Consider the following 24,019-nt stretch of genomic DNA (forward strand, 5'->3'; position numbering starts at 1 on the left):
CTGTGCTTTAATTTCGTGAAATACAAGCTGATGCAAGCAAATTCACTAGGCACAAACACACATGGACCATTGACTGTATATAAATATGGATGTCATGACAGCTCCCCAACAGTGAAGCCAAAACATTTTGATCACTCCCTGGTAACTGGCTGCAGTATGGGTCATAAGTCCCGCTCCCTCCATGTTAGTGGATGGGACATGAGCCAAACTAAAAAAATCAAAGTAAACATCAAACAGATTTTTCCCAAAGATGGTTTCTGTCATTTTAGGTAGTTCTTATAATGCTGATGTTTGTCCAAGTACTCATTTTCTGATAAGTTTGTTTTTAATGTTATTTGATGATATAGACAGGGGGTCTGACGTCATGATTGACAGCTGTGACAGCCGCTTTCAAACCTCCGTCAGGTAGTGGAATGGCTGAGGGGGCCTGTTCCACGGGCCGTCATCCCGCTGCATGACTCTACTGCACAGACTCTGGCTCCAAATGACAGCACATAAGCAAGATGGCAGCTCCCGGAAAGGAGGTATTTTGGCTTTACTTTTGCATAATGGTAAGAAGTGGAGACACATTGTACTTACTTATATACAGTCAGTGGGTGTGACCAGCACATATTTGGTTTAGAGATCATAAACAGTTTGTGTTGAGCTTTGAAAGTGCGGGGCAAGTACAGGTTTGCATTCTGGACCTGCGCTGGACTCGGAAGTCAGGAAATAAAAAACATTATCACTAACAAGGCCAGACTTAACACAAAGGGTGTTTTGTGATTTTGTAGTCCAGAGACACAAGCACACAGACAACTAAAATCACAACAATTCATTATTAGTTGTTTAACAGGGTAGCTAAGTTTACATCCTTACCGCACAAGTCCAATGGGCTGGTACTTGTAGAAGACACCGTAGTTTGCCCACTCCTCATACAAAAGCTGAGGAAGACAATCAACAATATTTATGTGCATCATTTCTCCAGTTTTATTATGACTTCAGCATTTTTCCTGCAATATAAATACTAAAGTTCACTTCTGTATGTATGACAGTAAAAGGAGAGTTGTCTGCTAGAAAAACCATGCTAGTTGGTTAGCGCCTGAATGTGTAGGTCATATGGCAAACACAAATTGAGCTGAAAGAGCCTCCCTAATCTGTGTAATGCTCCTCAGTTGGGGGAAAAAAAATCAATAACAGGAAATAGGAAAATTGAATTCAGTTTTCTAAAATTTTATCTTTCGTTTGTCAGATCAATGTAAGATTAAAGAACAGAACTCCAAAATCTTAATTCATTGTTGGTGTAGGGATTTATTCAATTTTAGAAAAATATAGAATATCACCTGACTTATTCTTTATTCTTTAAACATTTTTCTAAAAAAGGTACAATTGAAAAGTGAATAGAGCTTTTGAAACATGTCAGTTAAAACTGTCCCTATAAAGTGCTAAGAATGTAAGCAAGAAGAAAAATAGACTTGGAGAATAGAAGTTCACTCTTGACATTGCCTTTGTTGCAAATATGCATGAAGCTCAGAAAAGAGCTGGTAAGTGGACATTTGAGTTGAGATTATTTTATCACAATAGAAAAAAAACAAGCACATGTTGCAAAAGAAAACCATTCACCCCAACAGCAAGAGATCCACCAACCCAGTAGTACGGCAGTTTGTGTAATAGTCATGGAATTTAATCTATAGATTCATGTACATGGACATGAATTTTCCATTTTTTTCGTGACACTCAACACGACTTTCAAACTAATGTATTTAAATTGGAAGTATGTTTCACACCTGCATGTGGTGCAGGCGTGAAACATACATCATTAGATGTTGACATTTTATTGGTTTTAAGTCATGGTGTTAAGTAACCATAATCCAACATCTCCCAAACATCATTTTGATGTAGAATACCGACATTCATTTGTGAGGTATGGTGGCCAAAGCCCAACATCTGGTAAACATCACAATGTTAACATCTACACAACTTGAAATTCTAACATCATTAGACATTGATATTTTGTTAGTTTTAAGTCCATCTGCTAAACATCAGAGTGTTAATGTCCATCTAATGTGGGTTACAGACAACATTAGACATTGGTATTTTGTGGGATTTCAGTTGTGGTGTTGGGTAACCAAAATCAAATATTTGTCAAAACATCTCATACCAAATTCATAATGACATAGAATACAGACATAAGTATTTGTGGTAGTGTGACCTATATTCTACATTTAGTAAAGGTCAAACATCCAGTAAGCGTGGCATTTTATTGTATTTAAAGTGATAGGGCCTGAGCATGAAAGTGCGAGGAACCTATTGTTTTTGAAGAGATAATAATAATAATAATAATAATAATAATAATTTCCTTCAGATCCAATAGACATTATTATTATTATTATTATTATTATTATTATTATTATTATCATTATTATTATTATTGTTATTATCATCATTATTATGGCCTGAGCACCAAGCGGTGTGAAGGTTCTTCTTCTTCCAAAACAAATGCATTTTTTGAGGGCCTAAACATGCACGAAAAGTTGTTAAACTTTGCATATACATCAGAAGTGGTGAAAAATTTGATATTTTATAGGTCCTGAACATGGGCGTGGCAAAATGGCTCAACAGCGACCCCTAAACTGTATCCCCTGCAGCATGTTTCATCGACATACACAGTAATCGGTACGCACATGTATCATGCCCAGACACACAAAAAAGCCCCTTGGACCCAAACCGTAAGCCCAACAGGAAGTCGGCCATTTTTGCCGATTTGCATGCTGTGGATTTTAACTAAGGCTGTAGTCAACCAAAGGAAATCTTGGCTGACTGAAATCATACATAATCTTCATCCAATCGATTAAAGTGCACAGTGAACTCTGCAGTCACATTTCTCCGTTCTATTTCTCTGTTTTGCGTCTTCAGGTTAGGCTAACCCATTGTTGCTAACTTTGGAGCTAACCATCTTCACTTTTCCAGCACTTTTTAGCATTTGTTAACTGTTACACTGGAGTCTATACTGTACATTTACTGCCATACTGACAACTTACTGCTGACCTTTCCCTCTGTTCTGCTCGCATCCACAATCACTTCAACAGCAGTGCTACTGGTTACACCGGACATTTTACAAAATAAGATATTCATCAATGAGGCTCATTTGTAGAGCGCTTATTTTGATCTTTGACAATAGATTTTTAGTTTAGATCTTCCCCTTATTTAAGAGTTAGTGGCGGCGGGCTTCAGGCTGCTGCCAACGGGTTGTCCTCTGTGTACAGCCAGGCTGCGGTGCACACAGACGGGGACGAGCAAGAGGACGACTGCCACTTAGAGCCAGAACCGGAGCAACTCGCCTGTCATCCAGAGAGAGACACACACCGAGAGCAGGCTGAGCAGGCAGAGAGCGGGAGAGTCGCTGTTACTTTTTGCTGCAACACTACTTCTGCAGACGCTCCTGAAGCAGACACTGTCAGTTTATAATTGTAGTGTCCGCCGTCCAACTAAGTATTGTTAACACACTTGATGCTTTACATATTGGAGTTTTTTAATCTGATGAACATGGGCACTGATACATAACAATGAAATAAATGGGTTTGTTTCTATAAGAAAAAACAAAACTACAGTATGGGCAGTGGGCAAGTCATGTAATTGGTGTATGTCCAACACTGTGTAACACTGGTAACATCGACCACCGTGGCAAGCCTACTCTAGTGGGGCCATTATCTGAAAGTGGAAGCATCATCACTCCACCATCAACCGGCTACAGACAGGAGCTCCTTGCAAGATTGCCGTCCAGGCAGTAAGAACATTAGTCAGAACAGTAACCCAAGATCCAAGGACCACTTGAAAAGAGTTCCATGGTTATGTGTGGTGCTGAAATCTCACAAATTTACATATTGTGTTATTTGTTTAGCAGGCAACAAGTGATGTAACCTGTAACATGTTTTTCAAATTGCAGATGGGGAATATGACCTGGCTGTGGCTTGAAAATTTTTTTTTTTTCCTTTAATCCTTGGGGTTAGCCACCCTGTTTGTTGTTTTACCAGGGACACCTCAACCTCGGGTTAGCTGTTGCTGTAGTTCTTTTCAGGACCAATGATAAATGTACACTCTAAATTTGTGACCGATACCCCAACAAGACAAAAAATGCTGTATATGTTTCTGTTCAAAAACCACTACTACAGTGTAATAAACATGAAAGCCTTTCTAGGCACCCAGTATGCGTGCGATTATTGTTACATGGGTTATAACAACTTATTGACTCACCGATGCAGAGGTCATTGTAATAATAAATATGTCAGTAACTGTGAGTTGCGTAAAAAATGCGATAAATGCAAAATGTGCCATTACATCGCTATGAACGGTAAAGGTAAACCACACAACTGTCATACATTGAAATGTAAAATAGAATGAGGTGCACTGGTGTTACATATAACCTTTGTCGACGCCAACAGAACATACCTAGAAATTGATATTCTACGATTTTGAGACATATGTACACTCATCAGGCATACATGTCCCTTTTCTGGTATGCACAAAAATGCTCTACGGTATAAGATAGAAGGCTCAGGGTGTGGATTGGGCTGAATGGTTTATCACGCATTTCAGGCAACCTTTGTACAAAAAATCTGTCTATCGCTCACAATGTCAAAGGATTTGACAGCTACACTGTGATCAACACCATGGTTGCTCTGAATATGCAGCCCAGTCTTATCGTGCAAGGCAGCAAAGTCATTTGTTTCACAGACACAGATTACGAACACAAGTACATTGATTCTCTCAGCTTTCTCACCATGCATCTATTGGCCCTGCCAAAAGCTTTAGGTTTTGCTGATAAAACCAAGGGTTTTTTTCCCCATGGGTTTAGCTCAGAGAATCATCTGAACTACGTAGGCCCCTAACCCCTGCCTGAGGCTTACGGTGTTGGGCAAATGACTAAAGAGGGAAAGAAAGAATTTGACATGTGGTATGAGACGGTACATCACGGCACGTTCAATTTTGAAAAAGAAGCTGTCAAAACGATGTGGATATTCTCTCGGAGACCTGCTGCGTTTTAAGAAAAGGCTACATCAACGAAACGGGTGTGAACCCATTCAGCTGCGTCACCATCGCTTTGGCCTGCATGACAGTGTTTCACACAAATTTCCTACCTCCTAATACCCTGGTCATTCCATCACCCGACAATTATCGAATTATTCAAATCCTATTTATACGCCATCATCCAGTGGTTAGAGTGGGTAGTGCGTACAGAAAACATCTTCATTCAACACACTTTGAATGAGGGTGAAAAACAGATAGGATGATACTATGTAGACGGTTATGCAGAGGTGGATAGTGCGAAATTTGCATGGGAGTTTCTGGGTTGTTTTTACCAAGGTTGTCCGTCCTGTTTTCAGCCTCACAAGACCTGTCCTCTGACCGGCAGACTGTTTGACGCGTTGCATGCGGTCTGCAAAGAGAAATTACAGACGCTACGGTCTGCCCATGGCATCAAAGTGATTATCACGAGAGAGCATCGTTGGGTTGAGTTGAAAATCCCATCAGGGATTGAAGGAGTTTCTTGAACATTACAAAGCTCCTCAACCTTTCTCACCCCATGATGCTCTGTACGGCAGTAGGATGAGTGCTGTGAGGCTGAGTTATATGGCGCATCCGAATGAAACTGTACAGTACGTATATATGACATTCTTGTATCCCCACGTCAACTGTGCATTTCCTTACCCTCTAGGACACCCTAAAATAATCTACACAGATTTCCAAGAGCCTCAAAACTACTTTGGGATAATCAGGGCCGTTGTCTACCCACCTCTGGGTTTGTTTTTCCCTGTTTTACCTCACAGAACAGCTGCAGGTAAACTGGTGTTCGTCTTCTGCTGTACATGCGCCAAGCTTAATTTTCAGGATGGTGCATGTACACACAACGACAACACCAGAGTGTTGACGAGGGTTTGGGTCACTCCCGAATTTAACAAGGCCTTGGAGATGGGGTATCAATTATGTAATGTCACGGAGGTGTGGCACTTTGATCGACAGAGTGATTCCATCTTTGTCAAGTACATGCACACTTTTCTGAAGGGTAAACAGGGAGCATCAGGGTACCCCCCTGAGGCTACAGATCAAGAGAGTAGAGAAAAGTACATTAGGGATTACAAGACCAATCAGGGCATTTTGCTAGACGCCAACAAAATTAAATCAAACCAGGCTAAAAGACAAGTGTCTAAGCTCTGTTTAAATACCTTTTGAGGGAAGTTTGCGCAGAGAAATAACCTGAACCAGACCTAGTCAGTGCCCCCGAAGAATTTTTCAGTTACATGTTTTCAGAAAAATACAAAATCAAATACTTTTCCTTCCTCAACGATACAACGGCTCTCATTCAATGGAGTAACGGCGATCACTATATTGCACCACCAAACAAGGTTGACAATGTCTTTATTGCAGCATTCACCACAGCCTACAGCCGTTTAAAGATGTACAGCTATTTGGAGCGGGTTCTCTTCTACAACGCAGACAGCTTGATCTATGTCAAAAGAGGGAGAACCTCGACTCAAATTGGGAAATTATTTGGGGAATTTGACAGACCAATTGGGTGGTGATAGCATACAGGACTTTGTGGCTGCGGGTCCTTAAAGTTATGCCTATCAGCCTAAAAACAAGCAAATAGTGCTGTGCATGAAGGGCATTACTCAGACACACGAATGTTGCAAATGGGTCAACTCGAGCTGGTGGAGGGGTACGTGTAGAACGGCACTGCTGAGTGTGTCAGAAAGAGAGAGAAAGAGAAAGAGAGAAAAGAGAAAGATTTCAGAAAGAGTTTCGAGTTGTGTTTGATAAGAGATGGTTGATTTCCACAGGTCAAACCTTGCCTTTTGGATACTGAAAATGTCAGTATCCAAAAGGCGTTTTCGTGGAAAATTGTCAAGATGTTTTGTCTTGAGTACCTGAAAATATTGTATGGATATACACTCTGTTTCAACCCATGTATACTGAACTGCAAAAGAAGAATAAAAATATTGAATTTGTTGAAAGACCTGAAATACCTGATTCTTTCGAAGATGAAAACCTGTTTCCGCCTGATCAGAATCACTGGATTATCCTGAACGAAGTCATTTTTCAAGCCTCCGACCATCATTTGAAGATACTACTAAAGATCCTGATGGATATTTAATCATTGACCTCACCCCTACTTGTCCAGAGCAATACAGACTGAGGTCGGGGTTGTTACCTGATCAGTGGCTGGTCGTCTATCTACCCAAATCGAGATCTTCCTAATTCCACATGTCAGCATGGATAAAAAGAAACGCTCCTTTATGGCGAGCTTTGTATTATGCCACATCTCAGAGACAAAGATATTCATAGTCATTGCTCCTCCGACTTTCTTCAGTCTCTGTAAACTCTCTCTGAATGTTTTAAGAGGAAATATACCCCTGTCAGCCGATCAGTATAACAAACTCAAAAGACAAAAGAAAATTATCAAATTGTTGGCGGATAAAAAAAACAGCCTAAAATGCAAACACAGGGCACACGGATCTGGAGGGTTTCTTCTACCACCGCTTTCAGCGGTTGTTCCTATCGTTGGGACAGCTTATAGGAGCACTCATTAATAAAAACTAAAACAAATGGCACAGAGGGTGAGTCAAAAGATGTTTCTGGTGACGTTTCAACAGTTTAACCGTATGAGTCAGACAGTTTTATGTCTGTCGGACACCATCCATGAGACGTACGGCCGAAAATGATTTGGATGTAAAAATGAAGGCTATATTAAACAAACCGGGGCTGAATCCTGAAAAAAAATAAAAAAATACAACGCTCTGCTGCAAAGATACCTAACCCTGATCAAACAAAGGGAGAAGAAAGCTCTGACTGTTACTAAAGACTCTGATGACGGAAGGAGAACCTTGACTCAAAATGAAGAAGAAGAAGAGGAAAGAAGAAGAAGCCTGGATGAAACAGCAGATGATGTGTTACAAAACCTTCCTCCACATGATCGTAAAAATGCTCAGTATATCATGAATAAATTAGCCAAAAGCAAGGATGGGTGTACCTCAAAGGGAGAGTTTATTTATAAAGGAAAAGTGGTAAAAGGGTCACACATGATTGATTTGTTTAAAAATCAGACCCTACCTTCTAAGAGTTGGACAGGTTTTTTAAATACTCGGAACTCAACATCCCTCTATCCTCAGTAACTAACCCTCAAGCTCAAGAGGAATATCGTTGGCTTACAACTGAGGGATTGCATGAAGGAGAAGATGAAGTTGAAGATGAAGTCAACGGAAAATACAATGTTGATATTTTTCACAAAACTGGATACCATCTTGTCATTTTTAATCACATCATCATGATACGAGGATAGCACAACCTCCAAAGGTAACCTGCAGGCCCTATGACATAAAAAATAAACACAATGCTGACCACAAGCCATAGACACGTCTTGAAGTTATCTTTTCTGGTATAATATTTTTTCAGAGCGGTTTTCTAAAAATTGCAAGATGGCTCTTGGGTAATAGGCAAAATCAGGCGGGAATCCAAACAAGCCAAAAGAAAGTGGCACTTTCATGTTTATCCAGAGTGAGTGCTAGCCAGTGCTCTCTGGGTTCGTGGGTGGGGTGTGTGATGACAATCATGTAGGCAGGAAGTCTGAACAAGCTCATCAGTAAAGGTAACTGGTCTGAGGCCCACACGCTGCAAAATGCATCACCCAGTGAATGACACATGAGACCCTCCAACTGATGATTATTCATTTTCTCAGTAATAATCCACCAACAACTTGTTTTTTGAGTTGATCTCCAAAATAGATTTGTAACAAATGTAAACAAAAAGAGTGGTTGTATGAGGTAGGGGTACTCTAAATCTCATCTCCAGTCTTAAACTTCCATTGGAAATGGGGGACAAGGCATCTGCATCTTCGCTAGCATTGAGATTGAACACAAACAAGGAGTATCTCTGTTCAAATTCCTCTCTGTTGATGCTCAGAGGTAAATCTTTCAGGTGTCTCCCCATAGCTGTAAACATATTATAAAACTCTCTGACAGATATCCCTTGGTTAAATTGCAGCTGGATAGCTTTGGCGGGAACCTGTCTGCTGTCCTGACACAAAGCCAGGTATTCCACATCGTTATGGATAAAATTGAAGGTGGACAGATCTCTTCTTTCCGTAAGGGCTTCATGGTTCACCATACCTAAAACAATGTATTTAGGCATCATTCCCAAGAAGAGATTCTCTTGGTTACATATTCATGAATTTTAAAGGATGGAGTAAGTTTTCATATTAACGCAGGATAAGGGGTAAAGAGTATTACCCTTCAATAAGGCCGTGGCGTGACCTAAACGCACGGCAGGGGGAACAGTGGCTTTCTTGACAAACAGAGAGGTTCCCTGTATTTTTAATTGGAAATTGCTGTTTGGAGTCTCCCAGATCATAGATGACTGTGTCGACTACTGAGCTAAAACTCTACTCATCGCCTAATTGCAGACAGACCTCTACCTATTTATACACCCATAAGACAGAGACAGCACACCATGTAATGAGTAGGAAAGAACTTCAAAGGTGATTGTTGCTTTGTACTTTTCATTTATTGCCTATTTTTTACAACCTAACTTTGTGGAAAGGAGAAGGGGAACAACAGGTTATGGAGAGTCCCTAGGGAGCAGTTTGCGTGTGTCAGTAGCACAGCTTTATCTCTGGGGAACACCCCCAACTCTGGAAGTAATGTCCAAATAAGGAAATATGTGTCATGCAGCAGGTTGATATGATTCCCCTCGTTCAGACCTGCTGATAGACCTAACAGTGGAGCAGAAGAGAGAGACTGAGATAGCGATGTAACTGACCTGCGTGCTGGTATTTGACATATTTTGTTTTTTTCCTCCCAAAAACAAATAATTTTTAAAACATTTGTATGAAACAAAGATTCATAAAAAACCCCCACAATTTGTGCTTTGTATTTGCCATACAAATAATGTATTTGTATTCAGGCACACCCCCAGTGTAACACTACACATTACACTGAAGTCAAGCAGATAGTTCTGGGTCTGGAAAAAGTCAATGCGGAAGTACAGTGGCCAGCAGGGGGTGACTCCACTGGCTCCAAAAAAAGTCTGAATATGGAAGTCTGTGGGAAAATCAAACTACTTCTCACTCGATGTATTACATCAGTAAACACTTTCCTAATGAGTTTATGGTCTTAATCACCAGTTTCAAGTCTTCTTCAATACAGCATGACAGCATAAATTTGACGATAAAGCAGCGTATGCTTTTCGGCGTGGCTACATTGTGATTGACAAGTTGCTACCATGGCAAAAATGTTGGTTATGTGATGTAACCATGGCATAACCCATAAGATCCATAAGATTTACAGAGTGTAGCTGTAGCCGTCGCTAATTCAGTGTGTTTTCAATTCATGAAAGTTAACTGTAACATTTTGGTGGCCTAAAAAAAGTCTTGTTCAGCATTTGGACGTACTAAAAGACCCTCTAAGGAGCAGGATGTTCAGTTTCTCCAGTAAGAACATTTTGTTTTAATGGTTTTAGGCCTGTTTTGGCTCCAAAAATCCAAGGTGGTGACAGTCAAAATGCCAAACTCGTGGCTTCAAAACACAAGTCCAAAAACCGATGGCTGACATCACAGTGGCTGTGTTCATTATTTTTATACATTCTATGCACTGAAGTAGGCTGGTTTTAAGAAGAAGTTCTTTTTTGGTGTGGTAGTGTGTACGGGAAAATGGAGCTTTGCAGAAACATAGTCATATTGGTGACAAAACAGATGGTGGCAGTAGCACTGTGTTTCATTAGAGGAAGGAGAAGAAACACAATAACAACACAACTAATATTAATATTATTAATATTTTCCTCATTAATTATGTAATATTTCACCCAGCTGCAACCCTGCTATATTAATGTTAATGACTTGGCCCGCCTGATGCGTGGCTTAACTATGGTGCCTGCAATCCGCACATCACTACTGTACTGATAAAATTAAAATCAAATAAAAACAGCGATAAAATCTTGTGATTAAATGTTGAGTGATGTGGCAGTTATAGTTAATGAGAAAAAACAATACAGCTTCTGTGCTCCCAAGTCCCGACTGACAGAAAAAAAAAGTGGCACAGGCATGAAACATACTTCCATTTGAAATACAGTAGTTTGAAAGTCATACTGAGTGTCATGAAAAAATGGAAAATTTGTGTCCATATACACAAATCTATAGATTAAATTTCATGACTGTTTCACAAATTACTGTGATAATAAAATGGATCCATATGTATGGGTCACATTGCAAGAGAAAAAAAATATTCAGTGAACTGACACACGATTAGCATATTCAAACAGACCTAATTTGTTTGTGTTCCAGGATTAAAGCTGAAGTGGTGACAGATTATTTTGTGGTCCTAGTGGGTGTTCCAATGTGGACTCTATACTCTATGACCATGCATAAAGCTGTTGTGGTACAAATGCAAAATATGAATAAAAGTCTGTTAAGCTTCTTATACTGTCTTCAATAAGTTTAGAAATAACCTTCTTACCTTTCTGTCATTGAACTCTGCGCTCTCCTCATCAATATCTCCCTGAAAAAGGAAAGACAAGCAGTAACACTAGTCACTACACACACTGACAGCATATTATACTAGGATTTCATAATCTAGGATGGACTAATTCAGAAGTTTTAGTTTAGTAGTTTACTAGTGCCAGCATTTTTTTTCAACTAATCTTTTAGTGATTATTAAAAATGTGACTGATTACAACAGCTTCAAAACACAAGCATATATATATTTGGAACCAGTACCACCTATAATAAAGATCTACTAGTGCCAGGATCCTACTTACATCATGAAGAGGGTAGGCTGCTGTATAGACACCACTGCCCAGGAGACTGGTGATACCTGCAGAGAGAACACAAACACAGGTGTTATAACAGGTGTCACATCTTTATATCAAAGCACAGTGAATATGACCACAACAGATTCATTGAGGCCTGGAGTTCTATTATTCATTAGTAGGCTACCTCCAGGTGGTTATGTGTGAAGCTTTGAGAACAGTGCATGCGTCCCACCTCTGTCACAACTCCATCAGAGGAGCCAAGTGAGCATTTTTGTTTGATGTGAACACTTTAACTTTCAGTTAAGTGTTACTTTTGCAAATAATTCAATTCAGTTCAGGTTCTCTGCAACAATGTTTACCCAACACTGCTCATAAGTCCTATATGTCACATTCAAAACTTTCGACTGCATGTAGTGTCAACTAAGGAAAATCATGACATCACGTCAGAATTAATGGAACAAAACTTGATTTCACAAAAAGAGCATGTGAAGGATTACACAAATGTCCAGCAGCTACAGCCCAACCCCTGCGTGATTCTGCCTGAAACAATTTAAGATTATGTTCCCATGAACACACCAACCCAGATTACCATCACGCTGTCTCTCCTGGCTGGGCAGACTGAGAGAATGATATTCATCTAAGGAACAGGTGGTGTAATGTCCTGCAGGTTCTACTTCAGTCCTAATCAAGCTTCACTCCAGCTGTTTCAGGTTGCTGCTATGGTCTCCATCACTCACTGAGAATGCAACTCTGCCCTTCCTTGATGGATATGAACTGGGAGTAAGGTGCTGGAAATGTTAAAATACAAGTCATCAAAGTATTTGAGAGTTCTAACAAATCAATTTAATTTTTGTCACTAGGGTTCAGCCATTGAATCTATTTGTAGCTTGAGTATAAATTTGGGCTAATAATATTAGGAATCATAAAGCTGTCATGTACTGTAAGACAAAAGGCTTCACTTTTACATAGTGGTAGGAAGTGGTGATATGTTGTCCATCTTCACATACAGTCTATGGGAAATAATGGTCTACTTAATAACTACAAACATTATCATGTTGCACTGGGGTGGAGTTGCTCAACCCAGTCTCACATCAAAATGTGTAATAGCTACATTGGTCCACAACACAAAACATATTAGTTACTATAACGGCTCTAAAATTATGAGATGCCAATGTTTTTGGGGTTCTTTTGGCCTATTCTTTTCTATTGGCCTACATACAATATTTCTATCAAGAAATGTGCATTTTATTTTCATGAATTTGTTCAGTAAATGTATGATGTTTAGTTTGATTGTTTGTTGCCCCCTCTCCTTGTGTCTTAGTCCTTCCCACCTGAGATGCGAGCAGAGGAGGCAAGGAAGAGACATGAAGAGAGAGGAGTCGAGGCAACAGGCATTTAACAAAATGAGACATACTCACTTTGGAACCATCATGTCAATTAAATATAATGTGCAGCAGAACCGCATCATCTGTCCATTGTTTTGTTATAGCCTACAGCTGTATTTTATGATCTCTGACAGATGAGCATAACAGTATCCATGACAATGTATATATTTGCTTTTAATTCAAATCAAAATGTGGCATAATATGACAAGAATGTATGGATGTCATACATTGTTGTATGTTAAAATACAACAATGTACACACACACACACACACACACACACACACACACACACATATATATGTATATATATATATATATATATATATATATATACATATATATACATATGTATATCCTTTATATATTTCATTGTGTGAATTCTATTCTTCTTACAAAAGAAACGCATTTCTAAGGGGCTAAACATGCTTGAAAACTTTGCACATGCATCAGAAGTGGTGAAAAATTTAATATTTTATGCTTCTTGGACATGTGCGTGGCAAAATGGCGCGAGGGCACACCTTAGAAAGTTTCAAATTAAAAGCCCCCACCTTTAAATTTGACGTAGATGAACGAAATTCGGCGTTCTATTTAAACAAACTCCTCTTAGAGATTTCACTCGACCAACTTCAAATTTGGTCAGTTTCATCGAAAGACCTTTACAATGAAAAATTATCAAAATGTTGACTGACAAGATTTGCCGCCTAGCCAGGGCCATTGCCGTCTTCGATGTTTCACCATGAAGCGGGACGTTGTTGTAACTTGAATGTACATTGTCCAACCTGCAACAAATTTATCGTGCTTGATAAGAGTCCTGGCCAACACATCTACATTTCAGTATTGAGTCATAGTCGGAGCGCCACCTACTGACAACAGGAAGTCAGGCTGATATGACAAACATCATCTGATTAACATGGAATTTACATGGTGTGGTCTACATGATATACAGCGACATGACATACAATTGTTGGTGCTCTCTAGTGCCTCATAGTGGAAACAGGAAGTCATATTTAACTACTTCATGCAATGTCCAGTAAAAGCCCATGCCTGAAGACATCCACATGCCTGCAATAAAAACCCTTTGACTGCGTCAAACCCCGACATGCATGAAGGTGCGAAGGCCCGATCATTGCTGCTAGCAGCTTTAATTAGGGCCCGAACACTGACAGTGTGAAGGCTCTGTTGGAATTTAAGGAATTATCGCACTGTCAGTGCTCAGGCCCTATTGTAACTCAAGGAATTTTTCTCTATTATTATTATTTTTCTTCCGAAACAAATGCATTTTTGAGGGCCTAAACATGCATGAAAAGTTGTTTTTTTTTTTTTAAAAACTTTGCACATACATCAAAAGTGGTAAAAAATTAAATATTTTATGGGTCTTGCAAAAAGGTGGGGCAAAATGGCTCGACAGCGCCCCCTAGAAAATTAAGAAAATTGAGCCCCTAGACACGGATCGTCGTAGAAGAACAGAATTCGGTATGCATATGTATCATGACCAGACGCAACAAAAATGTCTCTTGGAGACATACCTTAAGTCCAACAGGAAGTTGGCCATTTTGGATCAAATTTGTGATTTTGACGCCGATTTTGCCATTTCCAGGTTACATACTTTAATGAACTCCTCCTAGAGATTTGACCTCAGCAACTTCAAATTTGGTCAGTATCATCTACAGACCTTGGAGATGAAAAACAGATCAAAACAGTGAGTTTTCGACATTGCCAAGGGGGTGTGGCCGGGCAGTGAGTTTCGATCCTTCGCCATGAAAATTGGAACAGCCATAACTCCGGCATGCATGATCCTAAGAGAGCCAAACCTTTTGTGCTTGTAAAGAGTTCCGCCCTGAACACATCCATGTGTCAATATTGGATCTGAGTCATAGCGCCACCTACTGGCAACAGGAAGTAACATGTTTTATGCTTTGACTCTCTGTGGGTAGCACGGTGATAGGATCCACCTCAAATTTACTCAGAATAGCCTCAAAACCTTGGAGTTTGTGTTGTCTGAAGTTGGTGACTTTTTGGTTGAAAGGTGTTGCCATGACGACGCAGTGAATTTTGATGTCTCGCCATGAAATTTCAAAGCCTTATAACTTGACTCCACATTGTCTGATCTTTTCCAAATTTTATGTGCTTGTTAAGAGTCCCGGTCTGAACACATGTAAAGGCCCATATTTAGTGACAGTCATATCGCCACCTACTGGCAACAGGAAGTTTTAAGTGCCACTCTTTTGCAAACTACTCCTAGCAGGTTAGTCAGAAACATAAAATTTGGTAAGCCAAGGTGTAAGACCTTGATGATTATAACTCCTGAAGCCATTGTTCACCACAAAATACGAAGCTGTTTTTAAGGGCCAAGACATGCTTGAAAACTCACAAAACTTTGCACACACATGGCAGGTCTTACAGTCTATAATATCGTATCGGTGGCTGGCATAAGTGTGGCAGAATGGCTCTACAGCGCCCCCGACAATATTTCAATGAAGCAGCCCCCGCGCCACATTAAACCTACCTGAAAATCGGTACACATGTATCATGCCAGGGTGCACAAAAAAGTCTCTTGGACCCATAGCTGAAACCCAACGAAGTCGGCAATTTTGAATTTAGTTGTCAATTTTGGTGATTTCACATGTCTTATATTTTAACGAACTCCTACACAATTCATCATAATAACTTCAAAATCTGTGTGTGTCATCTAGACTAGTTTGTGATTAAAAGATTTAGTTATCGTTGAAGCGTGTGGCTGTGGCGTGGCGTTGAGTTTTGATGTTTCGCTATTACAGAGGAAACTGCTATAACTTTAGTGTAAATGCTCTAATCTGCCCCAAACTTTCCATGTTTGATAAGAGTCCCGGCCTGAACACATCTACATGACAATATTCAATCAGTAATGCAAACTGGCTCCAGAGTGCCCCTATGAAATTTCAAGGAAGCAACCCAAGCAGCAGGCAAAATAGAGGACAAAGAAAGTGATGTTTATCTCCTTCTTGCACTGTCTGAAAACAGCCCAGGTCTGAACACATCTACATGCGAGTGACAGAAGCCCTTCAACTGCGCCACATGGCGACTTACACAAGGGTGCGAGGGCCCAATCATCGCTCCTTGCAGCTTTAATTATTATTGTTCCTCTCCCCAAAGACTTGCACTTTTGAGGGGCAAAAGCTTTTCGAAAACTTATGAAACTTTGCACGTTTGTCAGAAGTGGTGAAAAATTTGATATTTTATGGGTCCTAGACATGGGCATGGCAAAATGGCTCCATAGCACCACCTACAAAATTTCAAATTTGAAGCCCCTCCTCTAAAATCAACTAAGATGAACGAAATTTGGTAGGCACATGTATCTTGTCCAGACGCACAAAAAAACGTCTTGGAGTCATACCCTAAATTCAACAGGAAGTCAGCCATTTTGAATTTTATTTCAATTTTTGCGCAGATTTTGCCATTTCCAGGTGTTGTATTTTAACAAACTCCTCCTAGAGATTCTAGCCCACTGAATTCTAATTTGGTCAGTGTCATCTAAAGACCTTTGTGATGAAAAGCTATCAAAATCTTGAGTTTTCACTGAACACCATTGCGACAGTGAATTTCGATGTTATACCATGAAACTGCTGCTGTAACACGAAAGTACATTGTTCAGTCTGCCCCAAATTTCTCATGCTTCAAAGGGTTCTGACCTGAACAAATCTATGTGTCAATTTGAGTCATAGTCATAAAGCCACCTACTGGCAACAGGAAGTTACAGGTGCTGTACTTTTATGACCTGTGCCTAGCAGGATGAACAGATCCACCTCAAATTTGGCCAGCTAAGTTGTAACACGTTGATGATGCTAAAGGTGAAGCTTTTGAGCTTTCATCAAAAGTTGTTGCCATGGTGATGTATTATCCGCCATGATACAGGAAGCTGTGTTTGAGGGGCTAGAGGTGCTTGAAAACTTACAAAACTTGGCACCCGCTTTGGCTTTGGGAGTCATATTTAACCGCTTCGTGCAACGTCCGATATTCATGAAAATGCATATACCTTTCAGTTGACCTCTACTAAATATGTTGCTGCATTAATGACCCTCTTCTGTAGCATCACCTACTGACGATGAAAAATTTAGTCTTATGTGACAAAAATCATCTGATTCACATGAAATTTGCAAGTGTGGTCTACACTTGAAATATAGCAAAATTAAGTATAATTAGTGAGTATTGTCTAGCACCACATAGTGCACACAGGAAGTGACATTTAACTTGTTCGTGCAATGTCCGATAAAAGCCCGGTCCTGAACACATCTGCATGCCCACAATAAAAGCCCTTTGACTGTGGTGCACTCCGGCATGCACAAAGGTGCCTTGCTTGCAGCTTTAATTATTATTATTATTCTCCCCAAAGAATTGTATTTTTCAGTGGCTAAACATGCTCAAAATGTCATGAAACTTTGCACGTGCATCAGAAGTGGTGAAAAATTTAATAATTTATGGGTCTTAGGCTTGGGCATGGCAAAAGGACATGATAGTGCCCCCTAGAAAATTTCAAATTCGAAGCCCCTCCTTCAGAATCGACATAGATGAACATATACATAACTCATGTATCATGTCCAGATGCACAAAAAAGCCCCTTGGAATCATACCCTAAGTCCAACAGGAAGTCGGCCATTTTGAATTTACTTGGCAATTTTTGCCATTTCCAGGCATTGTATTTTAACAAACTCCTCCTAGAGATATAACCCGACCAACTTGAAATTTGGTGAGCGTCATCTAAAGACCTTTGCAATGAGAGTTATCAAAATGGTGAGTTTTCATTGAACTTCGTTGCCATGGCAATGCGGCGAACTTCAATGTTTTGCCATGAATAAGGAAGTTGTTGTAACTTGAATTTAAGTTGTACAATCTGCCCCAAATTTCTCATGCTTGATAAGAGTTTGGCCTGAAAACCTACATGTGAATGATGAGTATTAGTGCCACCTACTGATAACAGGAAGTTACAGGTTCTGTACTTTTACAAGCTCTGACCTAGAGGATGCCCAGATCCACCTGAAATTTGGTCAGAAAAGCCTTAAAACCTTGAAGATGCAAAATGGTGAATCTTGTGAGTTTTCATGGCACGCTGTTACTGTGGCAACTCAGCAAATTTCGATGTCTCAACATGAAAATACAAAGTGTTGTAACTCAACTCCACATCATCACATCTTCCCCAGATTCCACATACTTGATAAGAGTCCCTGTCTGAAGGCCAATACGAATCATAGTCACAGCACCACCTACTGGCAACAGTCATAAGCCCCATTCTTTTACTAACTACTCCTATCAGCTTAACCAGATCCACCTCTGGACAGCTAACTTGTAAGACCTTGATGACGCTAAATACTGAAGCTTTTGAGTTTTCATCAAAAGCTGTTGCCATGGCGATACATTCTTCACCATGAAACAGGAAACTGTTTTTGAGGGGCTAGAGATGCTTTAAAACTCATGAAACTTGGCACACACGTCAGAAGTAGGGAAACATGATATCCGATATGGGTCTTGGGTGTGGCAAAAAGAAAAAAAAAACGAAATACCTGGGTACACTCAATATTGAAAAAGAGAGGAGAACTTGGTGAGTTTCACTGCTTGGTTGAGGAGCTTAAACTGTACCACGGCCTCTCCAGGACGTACTTCAGGATGTCCGTCGGACAATTTGAAGAACTACTGCAACAGCTGGCACTAAGTTTGAAGAAGCAGAGGAGCAACTTCAGAGAGCCGATTGACCCAGAGCAGCGGCTAGCCGCATGTCTGAAGTAATATAATCATTATCATAATTATTTTTTTCAATTGTTGTGATAATTATAGGAGAAACACTGATTCAGTAAATGTTCAGTATGTTCAGTAAATGCTCAGTAAACGTTGAGTACAATTAGACCCAGCAGTCTCCATTAGGTTGGGCGAGTTCAAAGTTGTGAAAACAACGGGGGGGTTTTGAATACATGTTTTCACACGTAATTTGTTAGTCTGTCTCTCCAGCCGCAGGAAATAATGGATTAATCCTGGAGAGCTATTGATGTAGCACTTCTCTCGTTATGAAAGTAACACAGCGATTATTTGACCAATGAGAATTTAGTTGGACAAGATCGACCAACTAATCGATCAGTCGACCAGCAGACTACAGCCCTACGCACTACCAATAAGAAAAGATGCAGTGGCCGTCCTTGAAAAATGACAGCATGCACAATTCACTATTTATGCAGACTTGCATTGAAAAACAGATGGGCAAGTGCTTCAGACTTGGCACAAGGATTCTCTGTGGTCAGTGACTGCTCAGACAGTACAAAGGACATTGGATGAAGTCAATCTCTATGGGTGATGTCCAAAAAGAAAACCATTGTTCACAAAATGGCACAAAACTGCAAGAATAAACTTTGCCAAATAACATGAAAATAAGCCTGATGAATACTGGCAGCACATTCTTTGGTCAGATGAAACCAAAATAAATTTATTTGGGGTCCAGCATGTTTGGCGTGGACCTGGCCAGCACACAAAATCTGGTCATAACAATAAAACTGCAAACTCCTGGAGGGACTGACTAGCAAATCTCATATCAAATCTTGCATCTCTCCTCACACTTTTTCATTAGCAATGAAAACATATGTAGCGGTTGTCTATGGTTAAAATTACATATCACCGGCAACAGATTAAATCAGCTGTAGCTAATAAACATTAATTCTGTAACAGCTAAAATAGAAAGTTTGTCTGTTCTGTGGTAAATGTGTTCTCTACAGCAGGTGTCTGTGTTCAGAAAAAGATTGTTTGTGAGTGAAATCACTCTAATACCACTGTACGACTGCCGCTGGACTGTGTGTTTTTGTTGTTTCAGAGTGGAGACTGTTCTCTAGAGAAATGATCAGTTGATCACCTCACATCAATTCATATCATATAAACATTTGAATCTGATCAGCTCCAAAAACTGAAGCCTTCTATATTATTATATTTAGCTTATCCACAATAATCTCAAATATCTCTCAGCTTCTTTGTACTTCTTGGGGTTGGGTGAAAAAGATACCGGTTCTTCGTCATCCTCTGTCCCCCCTGTGCAGTCAACAACAGCAAGGTAGTAGTAGCTGTTGGAGCTACTGAACTGCAGTGACAGTGCTGAACACCATCAATAATGCTTCTCTATGTATGTCCTACATAGATACATAGAGACAACGCAATGTTTGTTTTGTGATCCTTACACTCAGGTACGATACAACTTGACACCATGATGGGTGAAAAAATGTTTCCTGAATGAATAAACCCTTGGTAATGATACATAAAAATTAAATGGCTTGATGTAACACACAAAAAATCTAAAAAAACTCAATGGCTACCTAACACAGTAGTTTCATTGAACCAAATGAATGAGGACTAGAACCAGGTTTGTAAGGCATATGGGTAATATATTTTAAAAATAAATACATTTGGTTGAGATTAACTCAAAATACAAGCATATACCTGAGACCTGGATTATGACTAGCAAGCACTGGACTAGTAGTCTGATTTTTAATACTTAGCAGACTGTGTGTTAAACTAATCTTGTGTAATGTTGTTTTGTCAAGCATTGAGAGATAAAGATCCAGACTTACCCATGCTGTACTTGGCTTTGCATTTTGTTCTTTTTAGTATTTCAAAAACCTGAAAGTGGATGAGAGACAGAAAAACTGAATTTATTCAACATGATGCTGAAAAAAAGTTTTCAGATGAAAAAACTCAATGTACTCAGTGTAATTTGATAATTTGGTAATATATATAGTAAATCTATGTTAAAGCTCTAACCTGCAATTACAAGAATGACCTCAACCAAATCCCTGGTTGTTTCTGTTCAAACTGAGCCAAAAAGGTTCTGAAAGTTGCATGACTTCTGTGGGACTCACAGTGAAACTTTATTGTATACTATCATCAATACTGTTGGATAAACCCTGTGTTCAATAACAATCCAGTGTGTTGAAGCCAATACGGATGTTTTCATTTTGGGTGAAATTACTTGGACTTTGCACTCCTTTGCTATGGTGGAGGCCATTACTATTAAACAATATAATGCACCTTTGCACTCTATTTTTAAATGGTATGAGATACAAAAGTTCCTACAAAGAGAATACAACTGCAGGAAAAAAGATGATCCATAAGAGGCCTCAAGACAAGCTTCATCACCACCAAGAAAAGAAATATGCTTAGGGTTAGCATTTGTCAATGTACAGAACAATCACACACCATTCATTTACCACAGTGCCATTTGGATAGCGTAGCCACTTAACTATTGGAGTGACCACCACTTCAGTGGCATGCAAAGTGCAATAACCTGCATGTGCTGGCTGACTGAAATGTAATAAAAAGTCAGTGCTATGACATGACAGAGGCACATCAGGACAGAACAGATAGTAATCCCTCCTTTCATCATGGCAACAAACAGCTGCCAGACTGTGCTTAGCTTCCCTCAAAGCCTAGTTGGTGTTAAAAACATTAACAGGTTACAAACCTTGTTTGTACATCTCTGGCCTGTAAAGGTAATGAAAGACCAAGGGATTGGTTTATCATTTTAATGTGCAGAGTTGTGCAAGGATGATCATTGTTCCTTTGCTCTGTTAATGTGTGCATGTCCTTGAGAGAAAGAATGAAGAAAGAAAGAATAGGAGGCCCACTCCTTTCCTTCCATCCTGGCTTAGGTCCAAATAAGGTTACATGCTGGGTCTTGGTGTAAACAGAACATGTTAAGGACTCAAAGGCCACTTATAGCTTTAATGCTGCTGGTATTGGGTTTGCATGTCAATACATCTAATAACTGAGTGGATCCAAAAGGACCTGAGTGTATGAGGTATCAGCTCTGATTATGTGGTACATCACAATCACCATGGGGGTGAACGGTGTGTGAATGGAGTGAGAGGAGAATGTAAACTGAAGTCAAGATAATGTTTTTAGCATCAATGAGCTTCTGTGGGATTAGGAAGTGAAATTTTGTTTCTTTTTTTTCTTTGTTTTGGCTCCACCAACAGCCCTTTCCTTTGTTGCATGCTTCAGTTATTTAATCACACAGAACTTTGTTGATTTATGTTTATGTTGAGTTGTAAGCTTGTGAATTCTTTCACTGTGACCCTAAACAATAAATGGCAGTGCTTGCCTGACTACTTCGGCATTATGTTGCTTACTTCATCCCTATATTCTTTCCAGGTTGTGATGATTAATTCGTTAATAAAATCTGACGACTTACTGTCTGCCATATGGATGTTCGCTTACCTGCTGCTCACCCCGGCTCCAGGACTCAATGAGTTGGACTATTGTTGTAGTAATTCACTTAGTTTCATTTTCATGATAACCATACCTGCCCTGTTAGCACAATTTAGCTAAAGAAGCTAACATTAGCCTAAGTGTGCACTCCTCTGTGTTCCCAGTAAACTAGCATAGCTTTGGTCAGAGGTAGCAGGGCATGTTTCCAGAGTGTGAAAGGTCCTGGCTCCAAACTAGTGACCTAATCTGCAACTCTGGGCTTCAAACCAGCTCCAATGCAAACGAGTGGGTGACATCACACCTCTCTACATCCATCTTTATATTCAGTCTATGATAAATAACAGACAAACATCAGTGGACTTACTATTGAACTTCTGGTTTTGCTGTCGAAGAAGTAATCTTTGTCTGAGAGGTCAAACCTATACACACACACACACAAAAATAACAAAAAAGCACAAATATTTGTTACTGTCTGGTAATCTATACAGACATAAAGACATCTACACATTGTAGTATATACTGTACCACAGTCTACAGTAAAACTTTTTTTTTAAGAGAACTAACCCTTTTTGACCCACAAAATTCACCTCTCAGCCTTGATTTTAGAATGACCAAGATGCTCTTCTTCAAAATTGGGACCAAAAGTATGGCATCAAATAAAGCTCAGTAGAAGAAGTAAATAAATCATGTAAATGTGATCTAAACCATGAACACAAAACGGTAAGCAGGAAAAAAATATTAACATGCAAAAACCATCATTTTTAAACAAGAATAAAGAAATTTGCTGTTAAGCTGCAGTTCAGTAATCTATTATTCTCCAATTACAGTGTGGCAGACTGAGAGCAATTGGAAAATATTAGGGAATTAAAACAGTTTTTAAGTGTTAAAAAGAGAAACTGAGTAACAGAGTGGTGAGGATCCCATGACTACCATATGGATAAAATGAATGCTGTGGAAATGTACATTTTATTAAATATATTATGAAAACAGGTAAACATAGGGGAAGTGTTGAGTTTGCATTAACCAGGGAACAGACGTAAATAGGAATAAAGGCCTGGTTCTCTTTGATATTGAGATAAATAAAGAATTAATAGTAATAATGATGCAGTCATTTTGTCTTAGCACTAGGGATGTGCAGAGGGCCCAGTATTTGTATCTGTATTTGTTGAGGCAGCAAAATTATTTGTATTTGTATTCGAATAAAAGTGGAAAGAGGCCTAAAAATCCTGTTTTTGTTTTTATTACGCTTTTCATTTTAGAAAATTAAAGTGTTACAATAAGTGTTCATGAATAAACTACCTTACAAAGGAGGTCCCCACACCGGGTCTCAAACTAGAGACTCTCAGGTCATAGATAACTGTGCTGACTACTGACCTAACTGCATTGCCAATGGACAGACAGACCTCAACTTATTTATACATCCATAACACAGAGACAGCACAGCATGTAATGTGTAGAGAAGAACTTCAAAGGTGATTATTGTTTTGCACTTTTCATTTATTGCCTATTTTATACACCTGAACCTTGTGGAAGGGACAAGTGGAACAACAAGTTATGGAGAGTCCCTTTAAAGCACTGTAGCTCAGCTTTAGCTCTGGGGAACACCCGTAACTCTGGGAGTGATATCCAAATTAGGAAATGTGTC

The 24,019-nt window shown here is 39.5% G+C and overlaps 1 protein-coding gene across 1 annotated transcript in view; it reads right to left on the bottom strand.

Annotated features, from left to right (window-relative positions):
* LOC121897579 (anoctamin-1-like) overlaps positions 1 to 24,019 on the bottom strand; it is a 165,777-nt gene that overhangs the window by 95,252 nt on the left and 46,506 nt on the right. Inside the window, exons 6-10 of the mRNA XM_042412150.1 lie at positions 22,739 to 22,793; positions 20,739 to 20,787; positions 11,785 to 11,840; positions 11,484 to 11,525; positions 859 to 923 (exon numbers count right to left, since the gene is read on the bottom strand). Coding sequence (XP_042268084.1) covers positions 859 to 923; positions 11,484 to 11,525; positions 11,785 to 11,840; positions 20,739 to 20,787; positions 22,739 to 22,793 — 267 coding nt within the window. The remainder of the gene's footprint in view (positions 1 to 858; positions 924 to 11,483; positions 11,526 to 11,784; positions 11,841 to 20,738; positions 20,788 to 22,738; positions 22,794 to 24,019) is intronic.

Source organism: Thunnus maccoyii, chromosome 5, assembly GCF_910596095.1.
Source record: "Thunnus maccoyii chromosome 5, fThuMac1.1, whole genome shotgun sequence".
Classification (NCBI taxonomy): domain Eukaryota; kingdom Metazoa; phylum Chordata; class Actinopteri; order Scombriformes; family Scombridae; genus Thunnus; species Thunnus maccoyii.